This window comes from Columba livia, chromosome 10 (genome assembly GCF_036013475.1).
Source record: "Columba livia isolate bColLiv1 breed racing homer chromosome 10, bColLiv1.pat.W.v2, whole genome shotgun sequence".
Lineage (NCBI taxonomy): Eukaryota > Metazoa > Chordata > Aves > Columbiformes > Columbidae > Columba > Columba livia.
Genome location: NC_088611.1, coordinates 5,739,752 through 5,757,612, shown reverse-complemented (window position 1 = coordinate 5,757,612; position 17,861 = coordinate 5,739,752). Strand labels below are relative to the sequence as shown.

General features: G+C 44.8%; 1 protein-coding gene and 1 long non-coding RNA gene across 8 annotated transcripts in view; one reads left to right on the top strand and one right to left on the bottom strand.

Annotated features, from left to right (window-relative positions):
• LOC110363577 (uncharacterized) overlaps nucleotides 1-17,861 on the bottom strand; it is a 40,511-nt gene that overhangs the window by 20,848 nt on the left and 1,802 nt on the right. For 2 of the 7 annotated variants that reach the window (XR_010475024.1, XR_010475027.1), the window contains exons 1-4: nucleotides 17,142-17,379; nucleotides 4,353-7,749; nucleotides 4,072-4,237; nucleotides 2,737-2,851 (exon numbers count right to left, since the gene is read on the bottom strand). This is a non-coding gene — a long non-coding RNA (uncharacterized LOC110363577). Of the gene's footprint in view, nucleotides 1-2,736; nucleotides 2,852-4,071; nucleotides 4,238-4,352; nucleotides 7,750-17,141; nucleotides 17,437-17,861 lie in introns of those variants that run through there. The other 5 variants (XR_010475022.1, XR_010475025.1, XR_010475023.1 and 2 more) reach the window with 5 other exon arrangements.
• Nucleotides 7,434-15,121, top strand: ALAS1 (5'-aminolevulinate synthase 1). Its single transcript, XM_065075100.1, has 10 exons — nucleotides 7,434-7,662; nucleotides 8,339-8,545; nucleotides 9,470-9,625; nucleotides 9,707-9,929; nucleotides 10,418-10,602; nucleotides 11,743-11,922; nucleotides 12,097-12,261; nucleotides 13,374-13,642; nucleotides 14,129-14,291; nucleotides 14,836-15,121. Exons 1-10 carry the CDS (start codon nucleotides 7,461-7,463, stop codon nucleotides 14,994-14,996), a joined length of 1,911 nt encoding a protein of 636 aa, XP_064931172.1. The 5' UTR covers nucleotides 7,434-7,460; the 3' UTR covers nucleotides 14,997-15,121.

The window sequence follows — 17,861 nt, the reverse complement described above, 5'->3', positions numbered from 1 at the left end:
TCACGGGACTGGGTTTGGCCCTGTGAAGTGTCATACCCCCTGTTGCCACACACTTTCCTGCTATTTTGATATCTGGAACATCTCCACTTAGATGTGAGGCATTCTTCTGCTCTACTGCATGGATTGTTTCTTTCAAGGAGCTAATTCTAATTGACTATACAACTATAGCAACTAATATTAATTATAACAACTAGTTCTTTTAACTATAAAGTTTCCCAGACCATGGATGGAAATAATAAAATATCACAACTGCTTTACACTTCCCTCTGTTTATTGCTTGCTTTCTCCAAGACAGTTCTTAAGACTGTCTCGATACCAGCCATATCTAACGCTGTGGAACAGCTGGATAAGAAGAAAAGCCACCCAGATAACAGAAGAGTCCTGTTGCCTCACTGGGTATGTGTTCATGGGGCAACACTGACATAGAATTTCCAGCTTGGTTCTAGTCAGGAAGGGCATTTTCCCCCACCTTCTCATGTCATCAGCAGGTCTCTCATTCTGAAATGCTTCTCTTTACTTCACTGAAATATCAATTCTTGCAGAAGAAATTAAAATAGCCAATGCAAAAGAGAAAAATAAGCCTTTGATGAAACAAACCACAACAGCTAGCCTTGCTTGTAGGTGTACTGTACCTACAACAGACAATTTAAGACAACAGCCTTTTGAAATCCCATCATTTTCCCCACCCAAAAAAAGGTCAGAGACTACTAGGGCTTCACAGCATGCCTTTATCCCTATTTCCAGGCTGAAAAGGCAATCTTATTTGTATTACTCCACCTGGGAGATAAAATTGATAAAATTTTTTGATAAAATTGTATCAGCGTATATAAAGGATTTAACTTACCATGTTAGACTGAGTCTGGGGTGACCGGGGAGTAGTGAGGGCACCTGAATATGCTACTGCCTTATAAGGTGCCTGTGGGGTCCCATGGGACAGGTAGACAAGTCAGATAAGTGATTTTTTGTCACGTTTTAACCCTGGTAGGCAGCTAATCCCTGCACAGCTACTCACTCACTTCACAGTGGGATGGGGGAGGAAATCGAAAGGGTAAAAGTGTGAAAACATAACACCAAAAACCACAGAGAAAAAAATCCACCAAACCCAAGAAAAACAAGTGATGCAAAACAAAACAATTGCTCAGCACTAACTGACCGATACCCAGCCATTCCCTGAGCAACAGCAGTCCTGACCAGCCTCCACCCCCCAGTTTTCTTGCTGACCTTGATGTCATATGGTCTGGGATACCCCTATGGTCAGCTGTCCCAGCTTTGCCCCCTTGTGCCCCTTCCCAGCTTCTTGTGCACCCCCAGCCTCCTCACTGGCAGGGAAGTGGGAGACATAGATAAACCCTTGACGCTGTGCAAGCGGTGTTCAGCAATGACTAAAACACCCCTGTGTTATCAACACTATCTTCATCACAAATCCAAAACATAGCCCCATGCAACCTGCTTTGAAGAAAACTAACTCTATACTAGCCAAAATCAGTACATTTTTACAGGGCAACAGGGAGACAACAACATATGCCCTTGATTTCTAGCAATCTTCTGCTTGACAGAGAAGTCCTAACATTGACACTGCTTTAAGAGAGACAGCCTATGGGCTCCAGCACAGTATTTTTCACTGCTGTGGGTCGATTTCTTGTTTTCAAGGACTTTTACAATCCTGCTTCTACTTTGACTTCCACCTTCCTTCCAATGCCCACACTAACACAGATACAAGCAGCAGTAGGAGCTCACTAGAGCTACCTGGTGTAGCAAAGATGCTTTGCTATCTAAACATGACCTGAGTGTCTCTCTGGGCCTGAAGCATTGAAATGCAGATGAAGGAGAGACACCCGCTTCTTCCCCTCTGTCAGCTGTCTGTCCTACATAGAGAGGAGCAGGCTATCTACTGAACTCCCTTCTGGAAACTCCGGTTGCAGAGAGCTCTGACTGCAGAGCTGTCCTTTCCCCATGCTCTTGCACCTTCACACGGGAAGCACCCAGATCCACTTTTTCTAAGGTACTTGTGCTCTCTGCTGACTGTGCAGAGTTCAAGTGCCTAAACTGGACACAGAAGGTGGTGTCTCTGCCTGAGTAGCTAATGAGAAAAAAGAAGGGCTGAGACATGCAAGAAAAAGACAGGCTGAAGCCCAGCAATAATCCTAATTAAAAATATACTAGTTGGAGTTTACTGATTCTTTCTAAGAGAAGGAGAAAAACTGTGAGAGAGAGGAGCAAACAAGGGTGTGAATGCAAATCATTGCAAGTGCAGCAAAGCCCACAGTAGCTGGAAGGATTTGTGGTTCATTTCCTGATGTGTGCTGCACAAAACAAGACCAACTCCAGGATACAGGAGAAGAAAAGACTTATTGTGTGATCTTCCACATCTGAAGCAACTGGAGAGATAAACTGGAATTAAGATAAGTGACTGCTGGCTGATGGGCTGTAGAGCGCAGCAGCCCTGGTGTGGGAGTGGTGCCCTTCAAGAGAAGGGCAGGGGACCTTGTCTGAGGGTGGCAAGAGCTTCTGCAGTCCCCATTGAGCTGAGTCATGCCCCTGATATTGGACTTTGCCAGGTGACCAAAACCCTCTGCAACAGGGCAACATCCGGGGGCCAGCAGATGGCCAATAGTGTCCTGACCCAACACCCCTGTGAGGGCCCACCAGCAGTTCATGAATTTTAAAAGATATCCATTATATTGGGGAGGAAAACAACTCAGCACTTGTTTGTATGAGATAGGGTAAGAAGCTTGCCTGGCCTGTGTCTGTGAAACAGGGGTGCTGCCCAGTCACTCTGCAACAGGTCACGTGTGCCTCAGCTTTCAGCAGCTCTTCCAGCTTGGTTGAATTCTCTGACAATTAGAGGCTCCTATAAAGAAATGAGATTTCCTGTTCTGTCATGTCAATAAGACACTGGATACAAATGAGGAAAATCTGTTAAAGAAATTCAGCATGAGAAGAATTTTCACTATGCAGCTACTATCACAGCCCTCGAATTTTGCCTTAAAAGGTAAACTAGGTTCTCTCTGAGAACTGCTGGTCTCAGGACTAGAGGTGGAAGTTCTCAGATATAAGCCTGGAATTTGAGTCTGGATTAAATCCAGATGTCAGGATCACATCCCCTCCCTTGGAAAATTCAGATCTCAATATAGACAGTGGCTTGTGCATGGGGAGGGGGAAATGTTTTTCTGGCTCGCCCTCTGTGACCCTGACTGGGTGGGAAAAAATTAGGAATATGTACAGCTCTGACTTCAGAAGTGGGCTAAAGGGATTAAATGTTGCTAATAGCATAGTTATCTGCTTTCATTTGGACAGGCTGAGTGCAGAGGGGCTTTGATTCTAGTTTTTCTATTGAAGTATCTAAAAGCTCTCTTAAAACCATAACACTCATTAAAATGCCATGAAAGGAGCTAACTGCTGACAGACATGAGGCCAGATGAAGGCTACAAACCTGTGAATCAAGTTCTGTTTCCAGGAATATTGGGCAAAATGTGCTTGAGAGAAGTGTATTGAAGGTAACTTAGACCTGAGCCTATATGGTAAAATGGTAAAATGGAAAGAGACCATCTTCAGCAGCAGTTCTCCATGGACATCTGCAGAAATCAACTTGACCCTGTGGCAGGGGATTTTTTTTTCCCCATTTCAATTGCTATATGAGAAGCACTTTCTATGGCTTCTCATCCACCTCTCAAACTGCTGGAATTTAACCTTGTTTTTCCCCTCTTGCAACTTATTTAGCAAAGAAATCGACAAATCATCGGAATGGAATGGGCTTTAGAAACCTAAACTCAGCAGAGCCTCTCAGTGTAGCTGAGCGTCTCCCCTTCCCCCATCAGATGGATCTTTCAGGCAGATTCAGCTTCCTCTGCTAAACCCATCTGGTACCCAGCATATCCAGTACTGGCTCCAAAACCCCAGTCACAGCCAGGAACTATACCTTCCAACCCAAACTTTGACATAGCCAGCTGAATAAATTTATTCTCACATCAATGCTATCCCCTCAACTTAACCATTTTCCTTCTTTATTAATTGCTACTCTTCCCTTTACATACTCCGAGGCAGCTGTTCCTTCTCCCCAGCCCGCCGTACCTTTGGCCTCTCTCCAGCCAGGCTGGGTGAGCCTGTTTGCTCCCTCCACACAGGCTCCCTGTTCCCCTGTGGCTGCTGAGGCACTGTCCCTTGTCACACTCTGAAGTCCTTCTGTCGTGTAGCAAGTGGCATTTGCATAGCAGCTCAGGCTAGTTTCTCCTGAGCCCTGTAGGATGACAGTAATACATTGCCACAATTAACATCTTTAAATACCATTTAATTAATCCACTTAAGCAGTAAGAAATTTTAATTAATAGCAGCTTTATTAGTATTTACTTCACCTGCAACTTGTAAGCTCTGGCAATATTTCCAATGGGACTGAACCAGCAGAGCAGCTGAGAAGACACCCTTTTCCCCTGACTTTTCCCTGCTCTGTTGGTCTCAGAGCTCTCAGTCGTCTCTGCACTGACAAGGACACGTTCCTTCGGCAGTTCTCCAGGATGAAGGTCAAGTTAATGTCATTCCATTGTTATTCAGCTCTGCGCAACTTCTGTCACGTACAAGGTTAAATAAATTCACCAAAACCAAGCTCTAAAGAAGCGTTATTGCGGGGTCTGATTAATAGTGCAGATTGTAGGGTACTCTGACAGGAAAGCTGAGAGTTCTGCTCCACTTGGAGATCTTCGTATCGCAGCCAAGGTCGCTGTGTCTCAGCTGCCAGCCTTGAATGACATTTGCGTAAAAAGCAGATGCTCTTCAGGCCTGAGACTTCACATGCACTTTTGAATACAAAACCACAAGCTTCTGCATTCCAGCAACAGCGTAGACTAAGGTACTTCAATCTTGCAACATGGTAAGATGCTGCAGTGAAGATTATCAGGATGAAAAAGGATTTTTGTGGGATGGAATCTGCTGCGGCAGGTGCCACGCAGATGAGCTCTGCAGCCTGTGGCAGTACTCTGCCAGCCCGTTTGCACAACACCTTTCCCTGGTGCCTCTTACAACAGAACTCATATTCCCTTTCTCTGTCCCTCTGGAGCTAAGTGCCATGGTCAATTAATAAGGGAAAAATAGAAGGAAAAGTACTATCAACACACTATAAATCAAGCATAAGGGATTTGAATTATGTTGTTAAAACTGAAATTAATCCAAGGAGCACTGGAGTGATCCCTTAGGTTCAGAAACATTAACTCTCTGCTCCTAGGACATTCATCAGGTATTTATGTGGCACAATATCATGATATGTCCTCCTTTTTTATAGTAACTGATATGATACAAAGCTTCAGGGTAGAGATCCAAATGTTGATGGTCAGGAGAAAGGGAAGAGCAACAATCTGGAACACAAATCAGATATCTTTAACCTTCAAGTGCTAATTAACTATTATATTTTGCAAAATGTAAATACTTGAGGCATGTGAGGCATGTAACACTAACTGATGTCCCTGCTCATTGCAGGGGAGCTGGACTAGATGAGCTTTGAAGGTCCCCTCCAACCCAAACTACTCTATGAGCACTTTCCATGAGAAAACGGAAGTAATAATTTGAAGCACTGTCCTAGTATTACCAAATGACCAAGACTCTTGCTATCACAACTGCTATGCAGACTCAGATAATATATGATAGCGTTAGTTTAATCATTTATTTACTGAACAAATTAAAACTAGTATGTATCTAGTTTAACAATGCCCACTGATGAAAGGCTGTTTCTTAACAGTAACTTCTGCAATACAGTGATGAAATGAGTTAAAATGTTTAAGATCTAAGCACTGAGACTTCTTAACACTGTAATAAATTCCTAATAAGCAAGAAGCAAACTTGTTCAAAAAAACATCTAACCCCACTAAAACCTGCCTCATAAGGCCATATCTACTCTCTGCAGGGCCCCACAAGGAATACGCAAGGGCAAACTCTGTCCTGTTTCCTACCTCAGAGTTTAATAGTGCACTGGAGTTGACAGCGACCCTGCCGTTTGGCTATGGTTTAAGGTTGCGGTTCTCTTTATCTGCTTATTTAGTTCACAAAGTCCACACACCTTGCAGCCAGCATCCTCAAAGTGAGTCAGTGTTGAGGAGATTCGGGCAAATATCCTGCTGGTCTCCCCCCTGCCTGCCAGCAGAGGAGTTATCTAAAGATCAATTTGTAACATGTAAAAACCAACCAATGCTTTTGGTATCCAAACTTGGGTTCAGCAGCCACAGTTCTACATAGGTTTTGTATTTTCCTAATCACTCTAATACAAGGACCTTAACTACACACCATGACGACACACAAGATACCAGTCAAGGGAGAATGAGCTTTAAAAGAGCTCTCCTCAAAACTCTGTACCTGTTAGAAAAACCACTTTTGCCTCAAACTGCGCAAGCCACCCCTCAGCTGGCTGAGACACGTGGCCGAGAGGCAGCACTCGGCCTGAATCCTGTCTTCCGTGAAATTCTTGTTTCGCAAGATGAGGAAAAAAAAGAAAACAAGCATCATCTTTCTTCTTCGTTCTTTCCACACTTCAGTAGTTAGTACACGCTTACATGGATTTGTATAACCACAGCTCCTTTAATCACTACCCACCTGTAAATATTCTTTTAAACAAATAAACTTCAATGCCCATTGCAAAATAGAGCATGCAGGATTCAATTTTACTTGCTGCTGTCATTCCTACAAGAGTATTTATCTTCAAAACCTAGGCAACGGCACCACACTTCAAAAACACAGTGGTGGAAGCCTGAGCATCACAGGTGGAGAAACTGCTGGATTCAGAGCGGCTGTGGGCGAAGGGAGGGGTTCGGGATCCCACCACGACCAGCGGCGAGACCCCCGCGCCCTGTGCGAGGCGGCACGGGGAGCCAGGGCGCCGTGCTGGGAAATGAACACACGAGAAGCGCCGAGCGGCGCCGGGTTTCCCCACTCAGCTGATTCACAGCTCGTGTTTTCCAACGAACAGCCGCACCAGGGGCCCCCAAATCCACTGCCCGGGGGCTGAGCGGCTGCAATAATTCTGGGAAACAAGCGCTGCCCAGCCTGGGGCTGAGGGGAACCCCAGAGCAGGACAGCTGCCTGCCCGCCCGCCTTCTTGGAGGGGGGGGGGCGTGACCCCCTTACTAGCCGTCCCCTACAGCCCCCGGGGCCGGCTGCCCCACCGTCTCTTCGCACACACCCCGGCAGCCCTATCCGTCCCCTCACGGCGCCCAGAGCCCCCCCAGCTCCTCACAGCACCCGGGAGCCGCTCGCATACCCCGCCAACCCCATGCGAACCACCCCCGGTCCCCCGCAGCCCCCCCGGCAGCCGCCTCCGGGTCCGGCCCGCGCCTGCGCCGTGCGGCGGGGAAGCAGCGCAGCGCGCCTGCGCCGTGCCCGCCGGGGCTATATAGGCGGCGAGCGGCGCGGGGGCTGCTCGGGTGTATCTGTCGCCTCCGCGGTGCTCTCGTCACGTCCGGTTCCCCCGTGAAGCAGCGAGGATGGAGGCGGTGGTGCGGCGCTGCCCGTTCCTGGCCCGTGTCTCGCAGGCGTTCCTGCAGAAGGCCGGGCCCTCTCTGCTCCTCTACGCCCAGCACTGCCCGCGGATGATGGAGGCGGCCCCGCCAGCTGCCGCCCGCGCCCTGGCCACGTCCGCCGCCCGCGGGCAGCAGGCGGAGGAGGAGACCCCCGGGGGCCGGCGGGGTGAGTGGGGCAGGGGCGGGCGGCGGGACAGCGGCTGGGGCACGGCAGCTGTAGCGGGGAGCGTTCCTAGGGACAGGGCCCGGCGTCCTTAAGAAATAAAAAAATAAATATATATATATATATAGTAGAAAGAAACTTCTGGAATAGGCAGCCTCGAGATGGGGTTGCTTAATCCTTTAAATGTCCGTGCTAATCAAGCATGGGCACAAATCAGAGCCCGGCCTGCAGCGAGCTCTGGCTGGGGATCCGGGGTCACAGATCTGGGGTCTCTTGTCCCCGAGCTTCACCCCAGCCGGTGATGTTCTGCGGGGGGTCTGGCCCTGGCACTCAGGGCAAGAGTTGGGGTGCACAGCAAACCAAGGACGGGTGGCTGAAAACAGCCAAACTGCTCAAAAAAAACCCACCTCAAAAACTCCACAAAACTCCCTTTTGGGAATGGAAGAGGGAGATGGTTTTTCCTTTCAAAGGGTACAGCGCTGCATCTAGTGTTTTAAATCAGATGCCCTTTTGGTATTAATGGGATTTTGTGCTTGTATGAGTGAAGTGTGACTGCTCAGTTAAATAGTTCTGAATGGCTTGTGCCAAATTAATTGCAAAGGTAAGGGATAGAAGAGCTTAAGTCACTCTATTAAAATGATGAAGCTGAAGTTCTTTCCCTTCTCTGCCCCCACCTCAGATGCCAAAAATGCCAAAGAGGTGGCCCAACAGAATACAGATGGATCCCAGCTACCTACTGGCCACCCAGCTGCTGGTGCTGGCCAGAGCTCTGCTACCAAATGCCCATTCCTGGCAGCTCAGATGAATCACAAGAAAAGTAATGTTTTCTGCAAAGCCAGCCTGGAACTCCAGGAGGATGTGCAGGAAATGCAGGCAGACAGGAAAGGTATGTATTCTATGTGTTGGTTCCTTCCAAGAGCTTCTGCAGCCTGACTTTGCCCTGGAGTGTGCCAAGTCTAACAGTTGCCACTTAAATTATATGGGTAGGATTATAGGACAGCACAATAAAAAGCTGTTGGAGAATATAGGTGTAAATGGCATACCTGCAGTATTGTGTTCCCCTGGGTGATTTTGGTGTGGGAATACTGGATGCCAATACCCTGGCTCTAAATGTGTGGATCACACTTAACACTTGCACCCAAAGTGGATGCTTAGGGCTGAAAAGTGCTTTACCAAGGTGCTAATATAGACAAAGGTGATATATCCAGAGATGGAAAAAACTGGATCAACGTACTATACAAACAAATCCAAGCTGGAAAGCAAGGAAACCTTTTTTGTTGTTGTTTATGGAACTAAAGGGTGTTGTCTGGCTCGCAGTCCTGATGCGGAAGGGCTGTCCTTTAAAGGAAGGAACTTTTCACCAATAGTGTTAAAGCCTTGCTGTCTGTCTCAGGAAGCTTATTTTACTTTAGTGTTTTTCTATGGCATAATTTTAAAATCTGTGCTAACCAAACAAAGTACTGGGAACGAAAAGGAAGAAGCTGACTAGAACTCTGCTTTCAGTTAGGTGTGTACCAGCTCTTTCAGACAAATGCTGTAGCTGTATAGAGTGGTTTTCTGAGTCATGATGAACCAAATGTGTCATAATTACGTGTTGTATTGTCACTGATTAGCAAGTTTTCCTTTTGTCTTGTACCGTGCAAAATTGTAAGCAAATAAAGTAGTTGATTCTAACAGGCCATACGGATTCAGGCACATGCTTCCTAAAGAAGGAAGAGCTAGAGTTACTTAAAATATTTGCTTTGCTGAACTCTACTTCATTTTGTTTCAAACTGATTAAGCTCACTGGAGTTTATTACCATGTCTATAGGTACAGAATTTGCTAAAATACCAACTACCTCCCCAGTGAGGAACATTGAGACTGAGGGAGAAGAGCAGAGTGGTTTGCTCAAGAAGTTTAAGGATATTGTGCTGAAGCAAAGACCGGAAAGTGTCTCTCATCTGCTTCAGGATAACTTGCCAAAATGTAAGATTGTCTGGCAAAACCCCCACAGGCCTGGTCTCTTGTGATTATTTCGTGTGTGTTTAAGTTTCTGTCTCATTTCAGCTGTATCCACCTTCCAGTATGATCAGTTCTTTGAGAAAAAAATAGATGAAAAGAAGAAGGATCACACCTACCGAGTGTTCAAAACAGTAAACCGAAAGGCGCAGATCTTTCCCATGGCAGATGACTACACCAATTCCCTCATCACCAAGAAAGAGGTGTCTGTCTGGTGCAGCAATGATTACCTGGGCATGAGTCGTCACCCTCGTGTGTGTGGAGCAGTTATGTGAGTAAGGCCATATTCTTAAGAGGCAATTTCAAGCTATAGTGCCCTGCAGAAGCTTTTGTGGGAAGGCTTTTGAATAATTGATTTCTATACTGTGCTACATAAGTTGTTTCTGGTATTAATCTTGGTATAATTAAGCTTACACTGTTCTCTTGAGCTGGAGTAGGTAACTGAGTGTTTAGCTCCAGGGCTGTAGTCTGCCTGTCAGTCACTGACACTGCTCCTGGGATTTCCCTGAGGAACCACCAGATGTTACCAGATAAATTGGGTGGTATATTGCAGCTGTACTCAGTAACTGATTTCTTAGCTCAACAGATTCCTGAGTTGTGCAGGTTGCTCAAAGATACTAAACCTGACAGCTGCTTTTTGCAGCCAGTTCCTTTTAAGAACTATACTCCAATTGTTTACTAGAATATTTTTGGCGATGATCCTGTATTTATCTGTGTATTGCACAGTCACACTAATGCCTCTCTTTGGGCCCTCTGTAGGGAAACACTGAAACAACATGGTGCTGGAGCAGGAGGCACAAGAAATATTTCGGGAACAAGTAAATTTCATGTTGATTTGGAAAAAGAACTAGCTGATCTTCATGGAAAAGATGCAGCGCTGTTGTTCTCATCTTGCTTTGTAGCCAATGACTCCACTCTCTTCACTCTAGCTAAAATGCTGCCAGGTGAGATCTCAAACTGCATCCACTGTGTATCACAAAAAACAGAACCCTGCCCTAAGCAATTGGGAGTGCACTTCACAAATGGCTACTCAAAGTGAGGATTCATCCTACTCTTATCAGCAAAGTATTTTTTTTTACTGAATACCATATTCAAATTAAGTTAAACTCACACAAATCATAGTAGCAGCCTACTGAGGTAATAATAAAATACAAACATCAGCTCTTAAAGCTTGATTTTTTTTTTCCTGTCATCAAGATAATGAGGAATTAACAAAATATACACAATTTTTAAAGTTTCAGTATCTTCCTGAATTTGAATGAAAGAGCCTATTGAAAGACTGAAAGTAATTTTATTAGCAGTAGGAAGAAAAATTTGAAGTTGCTGAAAATTTGTTTATGAAGCACAGCCAGAAAGTACTTAGAATAACACAAAAACTCATGGGCTTTCCTACCCTGATATGACATAAGGAAAGATTCTTACTGTAACCTTTTCCATGATGGAACATAACTTGGTTCTATTCAGAACCATAATCTCCACTATAAAATCATGGCACTTTTTTCACTGTTCCTGCACTCAACAGGAGAATAGTAAAATAAATATATTTTTATAATCTCATGTCCTTTTCTAGAATGTCTAATCAAAGTTTTGGATGTTCAGAAATCCTGATCCCCATAGTAGCCTCACACAAATCATAGTAGCAGCCTACTGAGGTTGAGGTCTAGGAGCGAGGACCTGCAGAAGACATTGGACAAAAAGCACAGTCTTCTGCTCTTGCATTTAAATTCAACCTGAAAATGAGGTAGCAGGAATTAAGTATCCTCCCACCTGTGAGTGTGAACTTCTCCCTCTTTATCCCTCCCCTGTAGGTCAGGGCAGGTTTAACTTCAAAAGTTAAGAGTTAGATAAAAATATTAAGGACTTGGAAAAACCCTTCTGTATTTCCTAAAGATTCAAGTTTGTGTTAGTTTTAAACAGCTAAAATAAGCCTTAAATACTTTTGCTTCATGATCTGCAACTTGCTTTTTTGATCAAGAGCATTACTTTCTAGAATACGCTGCTTGAACACTTCCTGTACATAAAGCAGTGCTGAGAATCAGTTAATGCTCTTTTGTACTTAAAGTGTAACTGGGCTGTTCCCTCAGGGTGTGAAATCTACTCTGATTCTGGAAACCACGCGTCCATGATCCAGGGGATCCGAAACAGCAGGGTGCCAAAACACATATATCGCCATAATGATGTCAACCATCTTCGAGAACTATTGAAGAAGTCTGATCCATCTACCCCTAAAATTGTTGCATTTGAAACTGTTCACTCAATGGATGGTAAGTTGACATCAAACCCTTCTCTCTCTTTCCAGTGCAGTTAGTGCTCAGACCGTCTGTACGGTGCTATAAGAATTTACATTAAAATAGGCTTCTGGAATGCCTCATGTTTGGAAGTACTTGCAAACTGAGAACAAGGAATCCTAAACTGCCAGTCGCTGCTTTGGTTCCCAGGTGCAGTCTGTCCCCTGGAAGAGCTGTGCGATGTGGCCCACGAGCACGGGGCGATCACTTTTGTGGATGAAGTGCATGCTGTGGGGCTGTATGGATCTCGAGGTGGTGGTATAGGAGACCGGGATGGAATCATGCACAAGATGGACATCATCTCTGGAACGCTTGGTATGCACAGCCTGGCACTTCTACAGAAGCTAAGGCAGCAAAGCTGCTGAGCAGCCCAATTAAGTGGGTTAACTCAAAATCAGTCTGTTCAAGTGAACTTGCCAAGGGCTTTTAGGGGGCTAGAATTTTTCTAAAAGCCCAGAGGATTTAAGTATGCCCCACAGTTTGAAAAGCTTCTGTTAAGCTACTTACACTGCCTCACAAATCAGTTAAGGTAGCATTGTTGTAGGGTTGGTGGTTTTTTCCTGTAAACAAGCTAGTGAAAAGTCCTCCAGTGGCATATTATACAACTCAAGAATAAATTCAGGTGATAATGCTAGTAGGGTAGTACTCTATATTTAGTAGTACTTAGTTCTTTTATGTGAAATGGAGTGCCCCTAACCTAGAAACCTGAGATGGGGAGTTACATAAAGAGATTTGGCAAGAACTGAAGCAACTGCCATTATCTGAGTAGAATACAGGCTTAGGAGTAAGTTTACTGCTGCAAATTGGAAAGTTGTTTAAACAGCTTCCAAAACATAAATAAAATTTACCAGGAAAGTTCATGGCTTCTTTGAAACTTAAAATCTTGCATTACAACCTAATAGAAACAGAAGCATTCACCAGACACCCTAGTTCTATCTGTGGCTCTCCTCTGATACCTGAACATTTGGAAAGGGAGGCTGGTATTGACTCACAGTCACAGTCACAACCCTGTGTGCTCCTTAGCAGCAGAGGCTATTTCTAGCATCTCTGGAACAGATTAATTTAAATCTGCTGAGAGACTTAGTGTCGACTCTTGAGGTCACTATTGAAGTCTGTGCTTAATGACTGTGTTTATAAGGTCTTCCCCAAAATCAAAACTTGAATATTTGGGAGAGTCTTGAACTGTCTTGGCTGTGTAATAACTAGATCCGTGTTATCAGGATTGGCTTAAAAACAAAGCTGTAACATGTGCTGAGTAAATACAAGATTAACAGGGGGGCTAAGATTGTTGCCTACCACGACTGCATTAAGTTAAGTAAGTAGTTAAAATAACTCTTCCCTTTAATTGAAAGGCTATAATACTTCAAACCATTCTAAAGGTTCGAAGAAATAAACTTGGTTGCTTTTTTTTTTTCCTGTCTTGTCAGGCAAAGCATTTGGTTGTGTAGGAGGCTACATCTCCAGTACAAGTTCTCTGATAGACACTGTTCGTTCATATGCTGCTGGCTTTATTTTCACAACGTCCCTGCCACCCATGCTCTTAGCTGGTGCCATAGAATCTGTCCGAACTCTGAAGAGCGCAGAGGGGCGAGTTCTGAGGCGCCAGCACCAACGTAATGTGAAGCTGATGAGGCAGATGCTGATGGATGCGGGGCTTCCAGTGGTGCACTGCCCCAGTCACATCATTCCAGTAAGGGTGAGTGCTGAGGACACTGTTGGCACTGGACTGTGGTGCCTGTTTGCATGTCTGTGATCATGTTAAGCTTTCAGATATTAGTTAACATTCACAAAGTTCAAACCTGGCTGAGTATTCAGCAGTGATGTTCTGGGAGTCAGGATTAAGTTAACCTCAGCTTGCTCTAAGTGTTGTAAAGCAGAATGATAAAATATATGAAATCCACAATTGAACAGCACACAGAAAGCAAGGAGACTGGTAACAAGCCAGTAAAAAGAAGAGTTCAGGTATAAACAGCTACCTACCCAGGCTGTAATGCTGTGCCTATGCCCAGAGGGCTCTACAGCACAAGCTTTTAGCTTTTCTTTCTGGTGTATACGCTATTTATAGTGGCATAAGGCAGAGTAACTAGCCCTATTTAATTAATGTGGCTAGCCAAGTTGGGCTGACAGTTCTGCCCCCTTGTATACTTTGGGTGATCTTGTAACTTAAAATTTTGAACTTCAGGTTGCAGATGCTGCTAAAAATACAGAGATCTGTGACAAGCTGATGAGCCAGCACAGCATCTACGTCCAAGCAATCAACTACCCCACAGTCCCCCGTGGAGAAGAGCTGCTACGTATTGCCCCTACACCTCACCACACCCCTCAAATGATGAATTATTTTCTTGGTGAGTTCTCACATCAGTGCAGTGAAAATACTGGGCCATCTGTGCGGTGATGAGACTAGGAAATACTAAAGTTTCAGGTGTCACTAGCTGGATGATGTCTTTCCACTCCTGCAGTACACATAGCACATACTTTTGCATTTAACCTGCTTTGAGCAGGACATGTGAAGGTTAGTGTACTGTGACCTAGAATGGAGTGTGCAAAGCCCGTGCTCTGCTCATGCATTGTCCAAGGAAATCTTCATTTGTCACAAGAGTTCAAAGAAGTCTGCTCTCCTCAGCTGAGCTGTTAACTTGTCTTAAACATGGATCTGTCTAGGGAAAGTAGCTACTTCTTGATCCTGTCAGAAGAGGTGGTATGAGGATAGCTGGGACTTAGTTGCAGCCCAATCACCTCACTCAAGAGGGTAGATTATGTCACAGGGAATTCTTGTTATCCCTCCTTATTTGCTAGGAGAATAAGTATGCTGACACTTCTGTTTTGCTGCTTCTTTAAAGCAATCCACTGTTGCAAGACTTTCTTAATGAACTTTCCTGTTCCTAACAGAAAAACTGCTGGCTACATGGAAGGATGTTGGTCTGGAGCTGAAACCACATTCATCAGCTGAATGCAACTTCTGCAGAAGACCTCTACATTTTGAAGTGATGAGTGAACGGGAAAGATCCTACTTCAGTGGCATGAGCAAACTAGTATCTGTCAGTGCATGAGAGTAATGGTGTTAGCTGTATTCTTGTCGAGTTCTAGTACCCTGTCAGTAGCATTTTTAAATTGCTTAAGCATTTTAATCATAGTTGAAGCACTAAGCTCTGAAAATAAATTTCTAGAGCCATTATGCCCATGTGTTGTTTTGTGTGTTTCTCTACTTCTCTTCCATAACTGAAACTGAAGTGTCAGTGGTTGGAAGGGCACGTGGTAGAATAAAAACAGAGCCTGCAGCTTAATGCCCCTGAGCTGAAGTATTGCCCTTTCACTGAGTTTACACCAGAATAACTTCAGCAGTGTTTCCTGCTGTACTGCAAGCAGTGGATTTATTTTTTACAAAAACAGAAAATTGGTATTTATAGCTCCTCATGAACTTATGCAGATATAGTACTACAGGCACACCAAAACTTTAAGCAAGAGTTTACTACTTAAATGCTGTACAATAAGCTTGCACGCATTTATTTGGAGGCAGGCATTTATAATGGGTTCTGCTGGATGCTGTCTCCCTCTACTGTCACATTCTTCCTTTCTAGTTTTGTGCACACAAGCATTCCCTCTGGTGTTCAGCATAGTGCTCACTGTGAAGAGGAAAAGAGTGCTACTGGGTGTTTTGTGCTAGAACACCAAGGTGGCAGGGAAAGGAAGGTGCATTTACTACTGTGCAGCGGGTAGGTGCAAGCTGCCCCTGACTGCCTGTGTCTCCCCAAGTCTGCTCCCCTATGCACACAGGGCAAGACTAAGAACAGGGTACAAACTGCTTATCAGTGAACAAACTAGTAAGTCAGGTCTTTGCAGGAAGTAATTGTCAGAGAATATCAGTGCTGCTTTTGCAACCCCTCTGAAAACTTAGGCTACGCTCTCTACTGCCTCCATGAATAGCGAAGGCATGCTTTGAATAGGGGGAAGTAATTTTGTGGGTATATGTGTCAATATTGGCATGAAATCTAGAGAAAAGCACTGATCTGCTTCCTTTGTGTACAGGCACATCCAGGAACTGCTGCAGTCCTGCTCTAACAACTCATTGAACAGCTACTCTGTCCAGCTAGTCCCATTTTCCAGATGTGACAAGCCAACCTCTGTTACACTCATGGGCATGCTGGGAAGCTCCCATTACGGATCCATTCTAGTGTCACAAATAGCCACATGTTGGGGAGACAGAAGCCCAAGTTAATGCAAAATCATCAGCTCCATCAATTGGAAGCTGCTAATCATTTCAGCATGTACAGAAGCACACTGCTATTCTCAGAAGAACTCACAGCAAAATATTTGACTTCCCAAGCAATCCAACCACTTTTAAAAAGCCCCTTGTCAGTCAGTTGGCCATAGCTGCCTCTGTCAAGTGCAGATGCTCTACAGGAGAACACTACCCACCATCAAGCTATAGGATTAACATGGTAATTTAACTCCATTGCTAAACAAGGCAGTTTATGAACTGCCATGCTCAACCCACCACCAGAGTGTTGCAAATGCAAAGTGGCTGTGTTGCTGGATGAGACTTCACTTGCTGTGACATTGGCCTGGTCTTACTGGGGCAAGTTCAGGGCTACTCAAGGGAAAAGGCCATTCCACACCCCAACTCCTTTGCCTTGCCACAAGCTGTTTGTGGTGTAAGACTGAATGAATACGCATCTCCATTACAGGCCTTTTCTCACTGTATATTAGGTTACATTACTACATTAACTTGACACCCCAAGTAAAAAGCCGCAGACCCTACCCCTAACACCATAACATGCCTTCAGTGCTGTTCCAAACTGCTGGTTTGAGCAATCTATGTTTGTGTGGAGGACACATGACGTGTTGACTAATATATAATCACAATCTGACAGTACAAGTTTACTGTATTTCTAGTTTCTTCACTAAAGTAATTCAGAATCTGCCCAGCGCATTTTACATACCAGTTAATAAGCCTAATTTTTCTTTCTAGTTTTTACAGCAGCTACTCTACATTCTATGCTGCAGAGGAGAATAAATAAGACACAAAAAGGGCACAAGCTATCAGAAATCTCAAACATTATCCCAAATTAGTCACAGGAGAGAACCAAATCCTAATATTCAAAGCTAGCAACCTCTGAAATGACAGGAGCACAACTAACCCTGGCACAATGCAATCGGTACCTCCGCACCCATCAATATCAGATGTGACAAGTTACCTTGAGTTGTGGTGCTGGCAAGCAAGGGTGTGAAAGCAGCAGCCGTGCACAGCAAGAGGCCGGCTGAAATCCATCACTGAACTGCAAAAGAAAGACAAATCAAATGACACATGGAAAGGATAAGTTTTCCCCAATGAAAAGGACAAAGAATGAAAAAACAAACACATATTGTTTCCCAGCAAACAAAACTTGAATAGCAGGTTGCATAACCAGGGATGATTATGCAAGCTTTAGTTTGGTTTCTGGAAAAAAATAGAGGAAGTAATCAGTAAAAGATGTTTAAAGTCTGAGACAAATGGCCCACGGCAGTGACAGAGTAAGCAAGAACGCAGCGGAGAAGCCACTGCTAACATTGTCTGGGACTCAGTTTATCTAGCTGAATATTGCATAGCCCTAAACTCACATCCTCCTGCATTTCTCACCCTTTTTACACATTAGAGAAACCCCAGGCGGTACAGTGGCAGGGAAAACATCCCAAATGCAAACAAGAGCATCACTGGGAGGAGGCAGCAGGAGGGCGCTCTTCCTACCACAGCCAGGACAGGGTGCCAGGCCAGGCAGGCTGTGGTGTCTTCCACCTCCTTGTTTCCTCCTCCACCCCATCCATGGTACAAGTCCCACCAGGCAGAGGTTGCCAATTAGCAGAGCTGCTAATGTTCATGAAGCTTCTGGGGCCTTAGCTTTCTGCCAAGCCCCTTGCTGTGTGCGGTACGAGGCTGA

Coding starts and splice junctions, on each gene's coding strand:
- ALAS1 (XM_065075100.1), top strand. CDS start 7,461: ATGGAGGCGGTGGTGCGGCGCTGCCCGTTCCTGGCCCGTGTCTCGCAG. Junction 9,626..9,706: donor TCAGGATAACTTGCCAAAAT/GTAAGATTGTCT, acceptor GTCTCATTTCAG/CTGTATCCACCTTCCAGTAT. Junction 10,603..11,742: donor TCTAGCTAAAATGCTGCCAG/GTGAGATCTCAA, acceptor CTGTTCCCTCAG/GGTGTGAAATCTACTCTGAT.